Here is a 15291-nt window from a genome sequence, read left to right on the forward strand (position 1 = left end):
ACACATCCTCCCCTATTAGCTTCTCCAGCATCTTCCTCACACATTCACCAGCCTCCGTTCCTTCCTTCCCCTCTGGCAGACCAGCGATCTGGATATTCTGTCTCGAACGGTTCTCCAGATCCTCCAGTTGCTCCAACAGTCATTTCTGTTGGTCCTGTAGCATCCCAATTTCCGCTGCCATCGTGGTGGACTGCTCCTCTCGTTCCGCTTCCCGCTCCTCCAGCTTCTGGATCGCCTGTCCCTGGGTTGTCAATCTCTCCTCCGCACGGTCAACCACTGCCCTGATCGAGTTCACCGCCCGGGCCAGGTCCTCCGCATACTCCTTGCGATGTTGAGTGAACTTCTCAGTCAAGAAGTTCACCAACTGGTCCGTCGACCATTGAACTGGCAAGGTCAGACCCTGCGTCCCTGCCATTGCCTCCTTCGAACCCTGGTCCTCGCCTCCAACCAACTTATGATTCCTCCTTTTTTGATTTTTCCCTAAGCGTAGCTCCATAATCTAGGGGTCACCTCCTTCTCTCGTTTTTACACCTTTATTTTAAAAATTCCTGTAGAAATCCACCTTAGAAGCCACAAAAAGACCACCAAGAGCCACCCATGGCCACCACCGGAAGTCCTCCCTACATCTTTTCACCCTTATACTTGGCTTTCCTCCTTTAAGACACTATTAAAAACTCTACCTCTTTGACAAGCTTCTGGTCATCTGACCTAATCTCTTTCTGTGGCTCTGTCATATTTTGTTTTAATGCTCCCGTGAAGCATGTTAAGATGCTTCATGTTAAAGGTGCTATAGTTCTTTATTGCCTGTCCATGAGGCTCCTTTTACTACTTTGATTCACATTTTCTCCCCCACACTGCAACTTTTACCCTTTCTTTCATGGATCTCATTCCTTCAGCCATTCAATCATGATCGCAGTTTCTGATATTTTTAGTTTTGATTTCTGTTTAAACACAACCGTATTGTAATCAGTCATAAAGATTAACAATACTATATGCTTAATTTGACAATTGTTTTTATTTCACAGTTTCTGATTCTTTTTTGGAATAAATACATTTTTAAAATTGCATGCCTGTGGGAAAGGTTTCATTGAATAGCTTTACCAAAACGACTTGATGGGTTGTGTCATTCATTATTCAGAGTGCCATTTGGGGTTGTCAAGTGACGTTAAATGACCCACAATTTTCAGTTGACAACAGAAAGCTCTGACTCCGACTATACTGTTGGAATCCTGAGACCGCTGACCACTTTTAACAGGTACATAATTAAGATATGTTGTGAAAAAGAAGGGGAAAAACATAAATGCTCTTAATATTCAATTTACTGACAAGCAAGAAAGAACTTTGCAAACTCATGGTAATTAGTTTCGAGTGTATATAGGTCCAAGGCCTAATATTAGATGGGGATTAATTTTTTAATGGAAAAAATAAAGCAAAAAAAAAGACCAGCAGGAATGGGGATGGATACAGGTTTGAGTTAGCAGAGGTGTAGAAGGTCCGAAGGACCTGATCCAACATAATTGAAAAAATATATTTAGTTTTTTTAAGGAAAAATCTTAAAATGAAAATAGCAAGCAGCATCTGCCCCCATGGAGGATTGATCACCCTGCCTTATAGCAAAGAGGAATTCTCAAAGCATCAAGCATCCTATAAACAAGGTCCATCTAGTCAACCCTTGCTATTTTTGTTTGCATTCATTGACATTTACCATGGGGATGCTTTGTAGTGATTTAGTCTGTGTCCTTGGTGCTTACAGCTTATTGCTTGGGCCTTGCTTTGTTCCTGGTTTTGCACAGCGGGTGGTTTGAAGGGACTGGGAGGGGGAGGGGAAAGTAAATGAGATCAGCTGGGGAGAGACTACAACAGTGGATTTGGGGGGAGGGGAGAGGCAGATTCATTTGGGAGCAGAAGCTGCGGTAATTGCAATTCAAATAATCGTGTCTGTTAGTGGCAGACATGATATTCAGCTGAAGGAGTACAGGTTTGAAGACCAGAAAGTTGCAACCTGTTTAATGCAACTACAACATGTGCATGAAAGTGTGTTTTTCAGGGGATAAGTACGCAATAAACAGCAGCACAAAGATACCAGATCAAAATGGAATATAACTCAGTTATGTAGTAAATTGCTTGCTCCAATTGGAAATTTTAGAACCATAGAATCCCGAGAGTGCAGCAGGAGGCCATTTGGCCCGAGTTCACACAAGCCCTCTGAAAGAAAACCCTACCAGGCTCACTCCCTCACCCTATCCCTGTAACCCCACTTAACCTGCACATCTGGATATTGAAATGAAATGAAAATCGCTTATTGTCATGAGTAGGCTTCAATGAAGTTACTGTGAAAAGCCCGTAGTCGCCACATTCCGGCGCCTGTTCGGGGAGGCTGTTACGGGAATTGAACCATGCTGCTGGCCTGCCTTGGTCTGCTTTCAAAGCTAGCGATTTAGCCCTGTGTGCTAAACAGCCCCTATTTAGGGGCAATTTACTAAGGGGCAATTTAACATGGCCAACTCACCTAAACCTAACCACATCTTTGGACTGAGGGGGGAAACTGGAGCATCCAGAGGAAACACACGCAGACACTGGGCAAACGTGCAAACTCCACCGTCACCCAAGGCCAGAATTGAACCCGGGTCCTTTGCGCTGAGGCAGCAGTGCTAGCCACCATGCCACCCTTAACTCATTATAGGAATAGTAATGCCTGCATATATGCTGTCTATTTAAAAATTTATGTTCAACTCTCATTTATCTGTCCGCTCTGGAATTTTTAATAAACTGACTGTTGGTCTAAGGAAAGCCTAAATAATCAGTGACCTTGATTGGCAGTTGTGATTTACAGCAATGCAGACAAAAAATAAATTGGTATTCTTGTACAGGTAACACCACTTGTGGGCGATGTCACTTGTGGATAAATCTGACTGGGAAGGTAAGACCTCCAACATTGAAAGCTTCTAGGGACAGCATGTTGGCACAGTGGTTAGCTCTGCTGCCTCACAGCAACCGGGACCCGGGTTTGATTCCAACCTCTGTTGACTGTGTGGAGTTTGCACTTTCTCCCCGTGTCTGCGTGGGTTTCCTCTGGGTGCTCCGGTTTCCTCCCACAGTCCAAAGATGTGCAGGTCAAGTGGATTGGCCATGCAAAATTGCCCTATAGTGTCCAAAGGTTGGGTGGGGATTCAGGGCTAGAGCAGGGATTGGGCGTAGGTAGGGTGTTCTTTTGAAGGGTCGGCACAGACTCGATGGGCTGAATAGCATCCTTCTGCACTGTAGGAATTCTATGAAGCATCATTAATTTAAAAAGAAATAGAATAAACATTTAAGACTGAAGATTTTGAAATTTGTCATACTTAATTGAATGTGCCGGAAAGTTAAAAAGATATTCCATTTTAAAACCAAGTATTGATTCATTCTATGAGTTTGCCATCAGTTGTGAAAGGAAACTTGAATCTACCTTCATCTTGTACATGGGATTCTGGAATGCTTCAACCAGGGCACTGACCTCCAAAAATCCAAATTAAAAGACTGATACAAAAGTGCTTTAAGAGAATCGCACAGCGAGTATAGAACATATATACATTAACATTATTGATTCCAATGCTGTGCTTCGAAACGGAATACTAGGAGCACAAATGTTGCGATCAAAAAGGCAACAGGTCCATGAGCCAAGCAAGTAGCTCCATCTAGAACAAAGGCAGAGAAAGTCATTCCCAACTGCAATAAATAGTTGGCAAAGTTCCAGGTATTGATGCTATACTGCCCAAACTCCTCAAGGGAACCTGCACTCCTACAGTATCTGCACAAACTTCTCTTTCTGCTGGAGGAGGGGCAGTGCCTCAGGATATGCAAGGCAATGATCAAGGCATCTCCCTACTGAGCATTGTTGTACAAATATTCATCCATGTTTCCCTGGGATAAACTGGGTGTTCTCCTGATTGTGCTCAGCCTGGCCTCTCCAGAAGGACAACTGCAAAACTACATGGTGGCATCCGAGATTGATCGTTGGTACCCCCTACATGATATAGTTCGAGTCAAAGATCTGTGATTATTGTATCACTCTATTCTTGCCTGCTGAATAGATAGTAGACTTGTTTGATTGGTATTATAAAGCCCAAAAGTCCAAGAGAGATGAACAATGGCTTGGTGCTAAAGTAACCTGATCGAAAAGAAGAATTCCAAGGATAGCTCACAAACAATCTGGACAATTTTCACACGTATAACTCCATTCCAGAACAGTGGAATGAAGCCAGCTATACTAAACTGTTGCTCCCAGATCATTACGTTCAAGCATTGTCATCATCAGGACTGATTCAATGAAAATGCTACTCCAACATGTAACCTCTGAGAACAAAAAGCAGCAGCTCTCTGGCAGAACAGCCCAAAGTCACAAGTCAAGAAGATAGCATTCCAAAGACTCGAGGTAGTCCTCAAAAGAGAAATCTAGAAGATAAAGGATGTTATAGGACAAGAAAATATCACCGATTCAACTACATGCTGCCATCATGATGTGCAAAGCTTATTTGTCAAGTCACTAGCGCCATCTATAAAGCAAGATCAAATGAACAAAATCTCTTTCACTTACAGGATGATGTATGTCTTAATGCCATCTGTCACCACTGAAAGGAACATTTTCAACCTCCACACTAAATCCACAGTGGAACAAGCAATCAAACAGATGATGTAATAACAAATCCTACAGCCCAGATGGTATTCTAACTAAGGTCTTCAAAGCTGGTGGGATTTTGCTGACATCAGGACTCCCAACGGATTTGGTCAACTAAATATTTTCCCTCCCATATATGCTGAAGAAGAGACTGTCACATGTTGAGCACTTCCCATACTTTTAACAGCAACCTCTCAACTCTCTCGCCATTGATATCCAACACTGGATCAGCTGTGCCAGCATAGTTTCCGCAAACTACAGTTGCAACATAGAGTTATTGCACCTCTCCTGTACTGCAGTGAGACCAGGGTTGTGTATGAAAGGTTCCATTAGCAATGGTTCAATGAGAAGACTGTTGAACAAATTCAAGTGCCCTTTTGAATCCAAATCCAAAAGTATTCAAGCAAAACTCCTGAAAAATCAATTTGACAGTCTGGACACTGTCCGAATGTCTGGAAAGTCTCTCCCCTGCCTGGTCCTGTTTTCTCAAGTCTCAAATGACCATAGCTTTGTGAGGAGGACAGAGGAAATGCTTCAAAGACACTGAAGCTCTCCTTAAAATATGGTAGTATTGATATTAATGACCGGGAAAAGCTGGTTACCATTTCAAAATGTGATATCTTGTTCATCAAATTGTATCATGTTTTCAGTCACCGTGTCTTAACTTTGAGGCAGAGTGGTGGCAGGGAAGGCAAGTGGGGAAATTCTGCACTTTGATCTCTCTACCGCAGGACATACTGCCCCATGTTTCCAATAATGTATGGGTCAAGAATTGGTCTGTTTGGATCCTAGCAGAATCTACTGAACCAGCGTATGTCAACCTCAAATTGAGGGACTGGCAAGGCTGACCATATATAATCTGACACTTTTTTTATACACTGAATGCTGCTTTGCTCTACGTAATTAACCTAATTAACCACTGAAAGGAAGAAGATATTTGTTCCACTTTACATAACACTACTCTTGTTTTGAGTGGATTGCACAGTTTGAAGTGCAGTTATCATTGTCTAAACAGTTGTTTACAGGAAATTGCACTCACCTTGCAACTTGATTTTCTTTTTCCTTTGCAATTTTTTACACGTAAGTGCAAATGCAACTTCAGTTTGTGTTAGAACTATTTACCTAAGTCTTGCTTTGTTCAAACATTAATTCATGCAAAATATTTTTGATATGCATGGAAATTAAGATAGGTGATTGTGAGGGAACAATCTTTACAGTTTTGAATTACAATACTGTATTCCAGATTTTGATATGTACATTTTAAATTAGATTTTTTTTTAATTCTTCAAACTTCATAATGGCTGGTCATTTAAAGAACATTATCTTTCAACATGAACAACTTTTTAAAAAAAAAAAGTCAGGCTGTGAAAGCAGGCCTGATTGATAATCAGATCGAACAATCCGAAGGAGACATTGAACTCCATATTATGGAGAGATGGCTTGCCCCTACCCCACCCCTCCTTGCCAGCCATAACTGGCTAAATTGCCTGACAGTGGGTCTTCCCCCTCGGGAGTTGCCTGCCAAATGGATTGGCTGGCAGCGCTAAGACCTCATAGTGGATGTTGCCTGGATTGCAACCAATCCCAAGAACAAGGCCAAATGGATCTCGGAATTAGATAAGTCTTGGGTATTGAGAGGGGAGGGATTGGGCAATTTAGAAGAGGATAGGGGGGCAGTGGGTATTGGAGAGCAGTAAAATATCTTTGGAAGGGTGTACCATGATGTGCAAAGGGCAATCCCTGAAGTTTGCATCCACCTTCTGCCCATCCTTTTTAAACAAAAAACTTTTAACAAAAGCTGCCTGTCCACCCCTGCCCAACTGCTCATACTCAACCGTTTTGTATGGGCAGTATATTATCTGGATCAGTTGGCCTGTTGGTAAACTCAATTCACCCTTGATTATTTAAATATGGCGGGTGGCTGCTGATTTCATATTCGGGAGTTGAGCTCAGGAGTGGACAGGGAGGTAGTAGGGTGGTCACCCACTCTGTTTTACATGTTCCCATCTCCTCCCCCAGTGGGGGGATGGAAAATGCACCTCATTGTATTTGTGTAGTGAGACAGACAATTCTGTATTAGCATTTTGTAAATGCAGGGCATTATTCATGTGTTCTATTGTGTTGTCTTTCTGATTTTGTTTGACAGTTTTACAAGTAGAAACCATCCGAATTTAGGAATAAATGTAACAAAAGTTCATCCTTTTGCTCACTCTGTCCACTTGCCTAATATTGTATGTTAGAACCACTGCAGCAAGATGTGGCTGAATGGAGTTTTCGGCACCCATGATGTGTAAAACAGTTTAAGTTAATATTCGTGATTCTTAAATGTTAGAGCTCAAACTTATTTATGTGCCAGTGAAAGTTAAATGTATTCTTATTGAATCTAATTTATTCTTGCTGTATAATTTTGCTTTCAGTAAATGTAGGGTATTTTCTCTCTGGGTGAGAGAGATCTGAATGTTTGGTGGCCTGCCTCCTCCTGTTTGTTCTTTTCTTAATGATATAAGGGTTCATTCTTCAAAATGAGGCTTGTCACTTCAGATATTTGCTGCATAAAGTCATGTTTTGGTTTATAAGAATTACACTCTTGCCTATAGAACCTAACTTTGAGAGAATGAGTAATACTGGACAGTTGCCTGAATTGGAACAGTGGCTACATTTGTGGTTCTCTGCCCTTTCACCACTGTTGACTTACTGTTAGAAATTGTAGAAATCCAACTGTAGTAAACTTTGTATTATCCGGCACTCTACCAACCCGCGTTCTCTACTAACCAGAGTTTTTGATGTCTGCTAATACGATTCCTCACTTTACCAACTGGAAGCAATTGCAATGTTTTTCAGAACCTCGTAGCTGTATACTGTATTATTTAATACTTTAATTTATGTTTTAATGTACTGTTGAAGATTAGAAGTAAAAAGAATACGGTTTCTTTCTGAGTATTTGTTTATTTGCTCATGGTACGAGCAAGCATTCCATTGGTAAATGGAGCTATCCATCAACCGGCATTTTTGATGAACTGATACCACCCATTCCCTGCGCATGCCAGATAATAATTTTACCGTCGAGTAATTGAGCAAGATTGCTCTTCCAGTTTTAAAATTGGTGAAACCTGTGGAGAAGGCTCAGTGATTTGAGGTCCAGATAGCCTTGGGGTTTCAAGTGTCCGAATGTATGGTCTGATTTATGTTACACAGTTCACGGAAATATAAAAATGGACATGCACCAGTGTGTGAAATTTGTTTTTATCTTAGTTATATTTGTTTAAACGAAAAATGTAGCAGTATTTTTCATAGGTGTCTCTTACAGGCAGGCTAGAGCAGTGTTTTTCAAACTTTTTTGCCCAGGACCCATTTTTACCAACCGGCAGCCTTCGCGACCCACACCAGCCGACCTTCGCGGCCCACCACTTTCTCTTACCGTTGATGTGAGAGGTGAGCTTGGGCTTATTCTATAGTTTAGAGTAGCGAAGAATGAGAAATTACTTCATTGAAACGGGCATTATTCTATCAGGACTGCACAGAGCAGATGCAGAATGTAAATTTTCTTCATCGGTGGTTTACAGCCTGGGGATATAGTCTGCAAATTACAATGCGAAGATTTTAGACATAGCTGAGGAGGAATTACTTAACTCAAAAGTATTGTGAATCTTTTTAATCTCGATACTTCACTCTCAAAGAGAGTTCTACAGGCTCAGCCATTGAGCATATTCAAGACAGTGCAGGAAGACTGAATTGAATTTTTAAAATAATCTGGGTCAACGAAGTGATGTCAAGAGGAGGCGCTGTTTCTCTCTGGGTTCCGGCATGCGCACTGATGAGCAGCCGTCATTTTTAAAGCCGCTCGCAGTTGGCATTTCAAAAGCCGGTTGCTGAGGCCGTTGCACCTGAATTCCTGCGATCAGGAATGGCGCGATGGATGGCATCGACACCCTCCCTCTACCCACCCGTGGGTTGTTCCCCCACTTTGAAAATGCCTGGGCTAAAGGATGAAATTAGGTTTGAACCCCCCCATGGTAGTTTGATTTAAAACAAAACGGGCATAGTCTGGAAATTGCTGAATATTTAGATCATTGTGATGATAAAAGATCAAATCAAATGTAATTTTTTTTCTTCCCATGGTTGAGGGACATGCAGAGCAAAGAATGTGTTATTTTTAGCATTTATACCCATTATCAGTTTTTCAGGTAAATAGAATCCAGAGACCATGTAGTGAAATTTCATTTTTAAGCCTTATTACCCTCGTTTGGATGGGGGAATTCTGGAATAAATTTCTTGCTTTTATTTTGAAATAATTCCGGCTGAATTTCATTGTTGTCTAACCGATTCCAAAGGTCAGTTACTTTCTGAACTTTAGAAATTAGAGGAATCTGGAATACTTTGTGTGAAGGAGCAGTTTCCAGAGCTGCAATTCGTGTGAACTGCTGATTGCCAATGAAATCATTACATCAGTGTGAATTTTTCCATGTTTGTTTGGACCACAAACTTTAAAATTATCCAGTAGTGTGATCTGTTACTTCGGTCACATTATATGCCAAGATAACAAATCGCACTGAACCAACTTTTGAAAGTGCATACGGTCTTTGTCAATTCCTAAGCAGGAAATTCTTTACAAATTTAGGGATAAACTGGAATGATGCAGAATGGCTTATGGAAAAGCTTTTGCACGACAAATGGGAACTACCTGTATTAATAATAATAATAATAATAATTAATGATAATTAAATAAATATTAACTATTTGGCAGCAGAAATTTACAAAAAATTAAATGGTGGTGCTGAAGAAGACTTTACCATTTGGTTGATGATGGAAAGTTACTGAAGGAACTAATGTGGTATTAGAGATGACGCATCCTCAGCTGATTGGCCTCGAGCCATTTGTTGTCATTTACAAATTACTTTACATACTGCACTCTATTTCATGATCTGACATAAAAAAATCTTTATAGCATACTTCCCCCTTTTAAAAAAATTCTAGCAATATAACATTGAATATAAACATGTCGGATTTACCCCATGAGCAAATATGAGCACGGAATTTTCCATTGAGAAAATTAAGAATAAGACACTTGCGAGAAAAGTGTTGTTCCAGTTCTGACCTTAACTTCTCCTTTCCTCTATATTGCTAGAAAATATTCAAGGAGCAAGATATGTGAATTGGCAGTGAAATTATATTGACTATTGGTTGATGCAGGGAAGATTTTTGGAATTTGCGCATTGTTGAATACATGTCCACCGCTTTACTTAATTTCTGAAGTGTGAGTGACATTTCTAAAAATACTAAATAAATGATGGTGTGGATAATCTTCATGAGTAAAATAACTCAGAGCTGAGCAATAAACTTCTAACTGGCTGCTGCCAAGGTATCTTGCTTCTGCCTCTGCAGCATTGCATTCCTACCCTCGACGTCAGGGTTTCCCAAACTTTTCCAGCCACGGAATCCCTTTGACCTACCAAGAGTACTGACGGAACCTCTGAGAAACATTCTTTGCTTAGAAATATTTTTATTCGACAAATTTCCACCATACAAAAAAAACCCAAGAAGAACCCCAACGGTATAACAAATAATCCCACTCAAACCAAGGAACCCCGACCCAACAGTCAACGGTAACCAACTCCCGAAAGCGCAGGATGAACAAGCCCCAAAAATTGTAGAACCCCTCCTCAGCTCGAACTTCATCTCCAGGGTCAAAAGCTCCAGCAGGTCCCTCCCGCCACCTCGAGGGTGGAGGCACAGGCTGGCGAAGCTGACCTCCACCCCGACAACCTACAAGGATGTGCAGGGTAGGTGAATTGGCCACGTTACATTGCCCCTCAATTGGGAAAAAAAATTGTTGGGTAAAAAATTGTTTGAAAAAAGTACAGCATGTTTGGGAAGCGAAATGCACCCCCCCCCCCCCCCCCCCCCTCTCTCTCTCTCTCTCTCTCTCTCTGCAGAACCACCCTCATAATTCTGCTCCCTCCCCCCAAATGAACAGGATCAATTTGTCCAACCCCCCCCCCCCCCCCCCCCCCAACCAACTGAAGAAGGAGTTCAATAAAGAGACCAGAGACTCTCCCCTTCCACTTAAACATGATCAACTCCACCCACACCACAGCCTTCAGAGCCTCCAAGACCACTGACTGCGAGACTTCCTCCATGCAATTAACAATTAAACTCCACATACTCCTCAACCACCTTCACTATCTTGGCACAGAAGCTCCAGTCTGCCAATAACCCAACATCCATTCTCCACCCCGGCCTTTGGGCTGCCCCCTCCAAAATCACATCCATCTAATGTGAAGCTTGATCCGAGATCACAATTGTCTAGTATTCCGACCTCTTAACCCAAAGCAACAGCGCCTTTCTCACCCTCTAACGCACATGTTACTATCACATTCCTGCCCACCTAATCAGTCACCACTTTCTCATCTGGAACCTCAGCATCTTGCCCACCAATATCGCTACTCCTCCGAACCCTTCTATCGAACCCTACTATAAAAGCAAAACCCAAGACACATGTAAACAAAAGTAAACAACCCCCCCCCCCCCCCATTCAAGAGACACGAAACAAAATCCTCCAGAAGAAAAAACACCATCCCTGCCCCCACCATCCCATCTCCACCTTCCAAGTCCCAATCAGCCTTAATGAATGCCTCCGACATCTCTACCACCTTGAAATAAGAACCCCTCAAATTGTGCGTTACACTCAACTTCGCAGGTTAGACCACTCCAAATCTCACTCCTCTGCTGTACAATTTTGCCTTTACCTGTCCAAAGACAGCCCGCCTTCTCGCCAGCTCTGCTGTCGGGTCTTGGTATATTCGTCTTCCCACTTCACCTCTTGTCTCTGCTTTGCCCAGCTCAAGACCTTCTCCTTCACGCGGAACCTGTGAAAGCGTTTATTGGCAGCATGGTAGCACGGTGGTTAGCACTGTTGCTTCACAGCACCAGGATCCCAGGTTCGATTTTCGGCTTGGGTCACTCTGTGCAGAGTCTGCATGTTCTCCCTGTGTCCGCGTGGGTTTCCTCCTGGTGCTCCAGTTTCCTCCCACAAGTCCCGAAAAATGTGCTGTTAGATAATTTGGACATTCTGAATTATCCCTTCTGTGATATCATAAATGTAAGAACTGCAAGGGTCAATGTGATGTCAAAATCGACCACTAGAGGGAGCTAAATGTACAACTATATAAGGCATTGATGCTAAGCCTTGTGGTTGAGAAAGCTAGAGAAGAGACTGAAGGAAAAATAGTGAGAGTAAGATCAGATCATAGTTAATGTAATAGTGTAGAGAGTTTGTGGTCTTTTGTGAACACTACGCCAACCATCCTCAAATTAGCAACACAACACCACACCTCTGTCTAGCAGAACAGGTGCTGGATGTGGTGACTGGGAGCTTTTCACTGTAACTTCATTGCAGTGTTTAATGTAAACCTACTTGTGACAATAAAGATTATTGTTAAAACCGCCCGTGGTGGCTCATTTGCTTTGGCCACGGCCTGAGCGATCAATGTGCCCTGTTGAACTTGTAGCGGGAGGGTTGTTCCCCCTCCCCTATCAACTCCGCAAACATCTTTGCAAAGTACTTGGTTGGCCTTGGACTCTCCGCCCCCTCAGGCAGGCCCACAGCTCTCAGGTTTTCATTGATTGATTGATATTTATTATCACATGTACCGAAGTACAGTGAATAGTATTTTTCTGCAGCCAAGGGAATGTACACAGTACATACATAGTAGAAAAAATAATAATCGACAAAGTACATTGCCAAGTGGTACATCAACAAATAGTGAGAGTTCATGAGGCAGTTCATCAAGCATATGGATGTGCTTCGGAGAGATGACTGCGATGAAAGAGTGGGTGGAGGAGGTGATTGCCCCGGGGATGGCGGCAGTGATGCAAGATGCCAGTCAAAGTGCGGGAGCAAGAAGAGAAGTTAAAGGGGGTGCAGGAGCTGCGGAGGGTGGTGGAAACCAACAAAGGATTCAGAGGCAAATTGGATGACGAAGTTGTTTGGCCCTCACAAACAAGCACGTCATCCAATTTGCCTCTGAATCCTTTGTTGGTTTCCACCACCCTCCGCAGCTCCTGCACCCCCTTTAACTTCTCTTCTTGCTCCCGCACTTTGACTGGCATCTTGCATCACTGTCGCCATCCCCGGGGCAATCACCTCCTCCACCCACTCTTTCATCGCAGTCATCTCTCCGAAGCACATCCATATGCTTGATGAACTGCCTCACGAACTCCCCCGACATCACCTCAGTCAGAATTTCCACCATGAGGGGAGCGGCCCCATCCATCGACCCAGCCCCTGCCACCTTTCTTCCTACAGGACTCACGGTCTCACTCGACGGTGGACTTTCGCCCCTTCTTTCAAGCACCATTGTTCTGAGTCTTCGACATTTCGGGATTTCCTTATAACTTTCCACACCAACTCATACTAGTCACAAACTATCCCTGAAACCGGACATAAAAGTCCAAAACCCTGAGTACCTCGCAGGAGCCACCTAACGTGCGACCTCTATCTACATGCCACCACCAGAAGTCCCTGAACCCTGCTTTCTAAAGCTTCGTTAAAGAGCCTTGTAAATTAGGATTTGAAGTTGCTATGCAAATGTAACTTTGACTAGATTAGAAGTTACTGATCTATATTTCTCTGGTTTGGAGTTGAACATTGGCCACTGTGGAGGTACTGTCACCATCACCTTTTAAAAAAAAAAAAAAAACTACCCATGTCCCCTCTGTTACCTTTGCCTACATTCCCAGTTCTGATCTTCCTTTTTGGCCCACCCAATTTCTTTTCAACTTTCCCAGCATTTGTTCTTTGAATATTGGTGACGCTAGCAAGGTAGATTTTTCCTGCTCATTGCTGAATGCCCTGAGGGCAACACGAGTCATGCAATGCAAGTCTGGAATCACATATAAGCAAAGATCACTCAGAGTGACCATCCCTTCCTTAAAGGACATTGACGAACCAGTTAGGATTTGTATGGTGATCTGGTAACTTTATCTGTTGCCAACTCTCATTCCTAGGTTATAGAATTTGTTTTCCCAACTTAGCAAGGTGAGATTTGAACTTGTGAATACTGGTTTGCAAGCCCAGTACTAGAACCAGTGTTATTTTTGTATCTGATGAATTGCTCTAGCATAATTTCTATTTTGCAGCACTCTAGGTCAATGACATTCTGTGCCAATATACTCGTGGGGTATTCCTCCTAATCTTCAATACTGTTGACCATTCCTTTTCTGACTTCTAACATCTCATCTCATAATATCCCCTACTGCATTTTCCCTTACTTTTAAAAGCTAGCTGTAAAACTGCCTTTGGTAACTATGCATCTGGTTGCCTCTTGTTGCTGTCCTCCTGTTCTTGCGCTGCATCTTGTCTGCCTGAAGCACTTTTTCGTGTTTAAGGTGTTGTGTAAGAAGCAGGTAGACTGCTGACACCTTTTGGAGTCATGGATCAGGATGTCTCATACCTTCAGGAGAAGAAAGAAAATTTAGAAGACAAAATTAAATATGACTCCTTTGTTTTTAAAATATCATCTGTGTACCAACAATTACACAGCCGTTGATGTGTATGCTATCAGTGTGAGACCAGTTCTACAAGCCATGTTGATAATGTCATACTAGCAAAACATATCAAAATCAGATGTACTGCATGTTTCCACTGGTTTGGTACAAAAGGTAATACTCTTAATGTTAAGCATATAAAATGTTTTGCACTAGTTACAATTAGGATGTTGAAAAAAATTGTTTTTTTAAGAGCATCTAAATTGAATGTACTTAATCAAAGAACAATTGAGGTCTTTCCAGTCTGCTGCATTTATGTTGGTAATTAATTTCAATTGTGCTGAAACTTCTGTTGTGTAAAAATGAAAAGATTTAGCGCTACTTAATAAAGGAAAATTATGCTGACGATGTAATGCTTAATTATTTTGTTTGTGCAATTCCTTTAAAAAATATTTAATTTATTTTCCTCCTTTTAGTCTCTTTCAAATACTCCATCAGACATGACGCAGATTAGTGGACAAAATTCTCAGTTAGCAAGCGGAGAAGAGCGACAGAAGTCACTGGACCAACAGCGCATGCAAGAGAAGGCCAATCGTATTGTGGCTGAGGCCATTGCTAAAGCGAAAGCTCGCGGTGAACAAAATATTCCCAAGGTGATTGATCAGCTGGTGATCTCTAGCACTGCAGTGGATGGTTCAACTGAAGAGAAAAAGAAAAAGAAGAAAAAACCAAAAGAAAAGAAAGACCCCAAGGAGTCCAAAGAAACAAAGGATAAAAAACCCAAGTCAACAGCAACTAAAATCAAAAGCAACAAGAATGCAAGGTAAAAACATGTAATTTTTTATCACAGCATTGGAGTTTTTGTTTTGTGGATATTGAACTACTGCACTTTTGTCCTAATGATCCAGAGGTTGTTTGAAATATTTGTCTGGTTTATGCTTCATTGGGGGTGTTGCTGCAATCCACTGATTGGTTTCTTTTACAAATATAAGATGACAGATGTAAAATAATATCCCATGTAAATAATTCAGCATTGCATGGAGTTGCAGGAGATAAAAGCTGCTGAAGCAACATAACTCTGGAAAGTCAAGCATTTTAATATAAATTTGATACCCAAAAAGGAATTAACCCTGACCCAATCAAAAGTTCAG

General features: G+C 41.9%; 1 protein-coding gene across 4 annotated transcripts in view; it reads left to right on the top strand.

Moving 5' to 3' along the window:
* chd7 (chromodomain helicase DNA binding protein 7) overlaps positions 1–15291 on the top strand; it is a 322761-nt gene that overhangs the window by 63830 nt on the left and 243640 nt on the right. For all 4 annotated transcript variants that reach the window (XM_038809440.1, XM_038809439.1, XM_038809438.1 and 1 more), the window contains one exon: positions 14617–14963. In XM_038809440.1, coding sequence (XP_038665368.1) covers positions 14617–14963 — 347 coding nt within the window. The remainder of the gene's footprint in view (positions 1–14616; positions 14964–15291) is intronic.

Source organism: Scyliorhinus canicula, chromosome 10 (genome assembly GCF_902713615.1).
Source record: "Scyliorhinus canicula chromosome 10, sScyCan1.1, whole genome shotgun sequence".
Classification (NCBI taxonomy): Eukaryota; Metazoa; Chordata; class Chondrichthyes; order Carcharhiniformes; family Scyliorhinidae; genus Scyliorhinus; species Scyliorhinus canicula.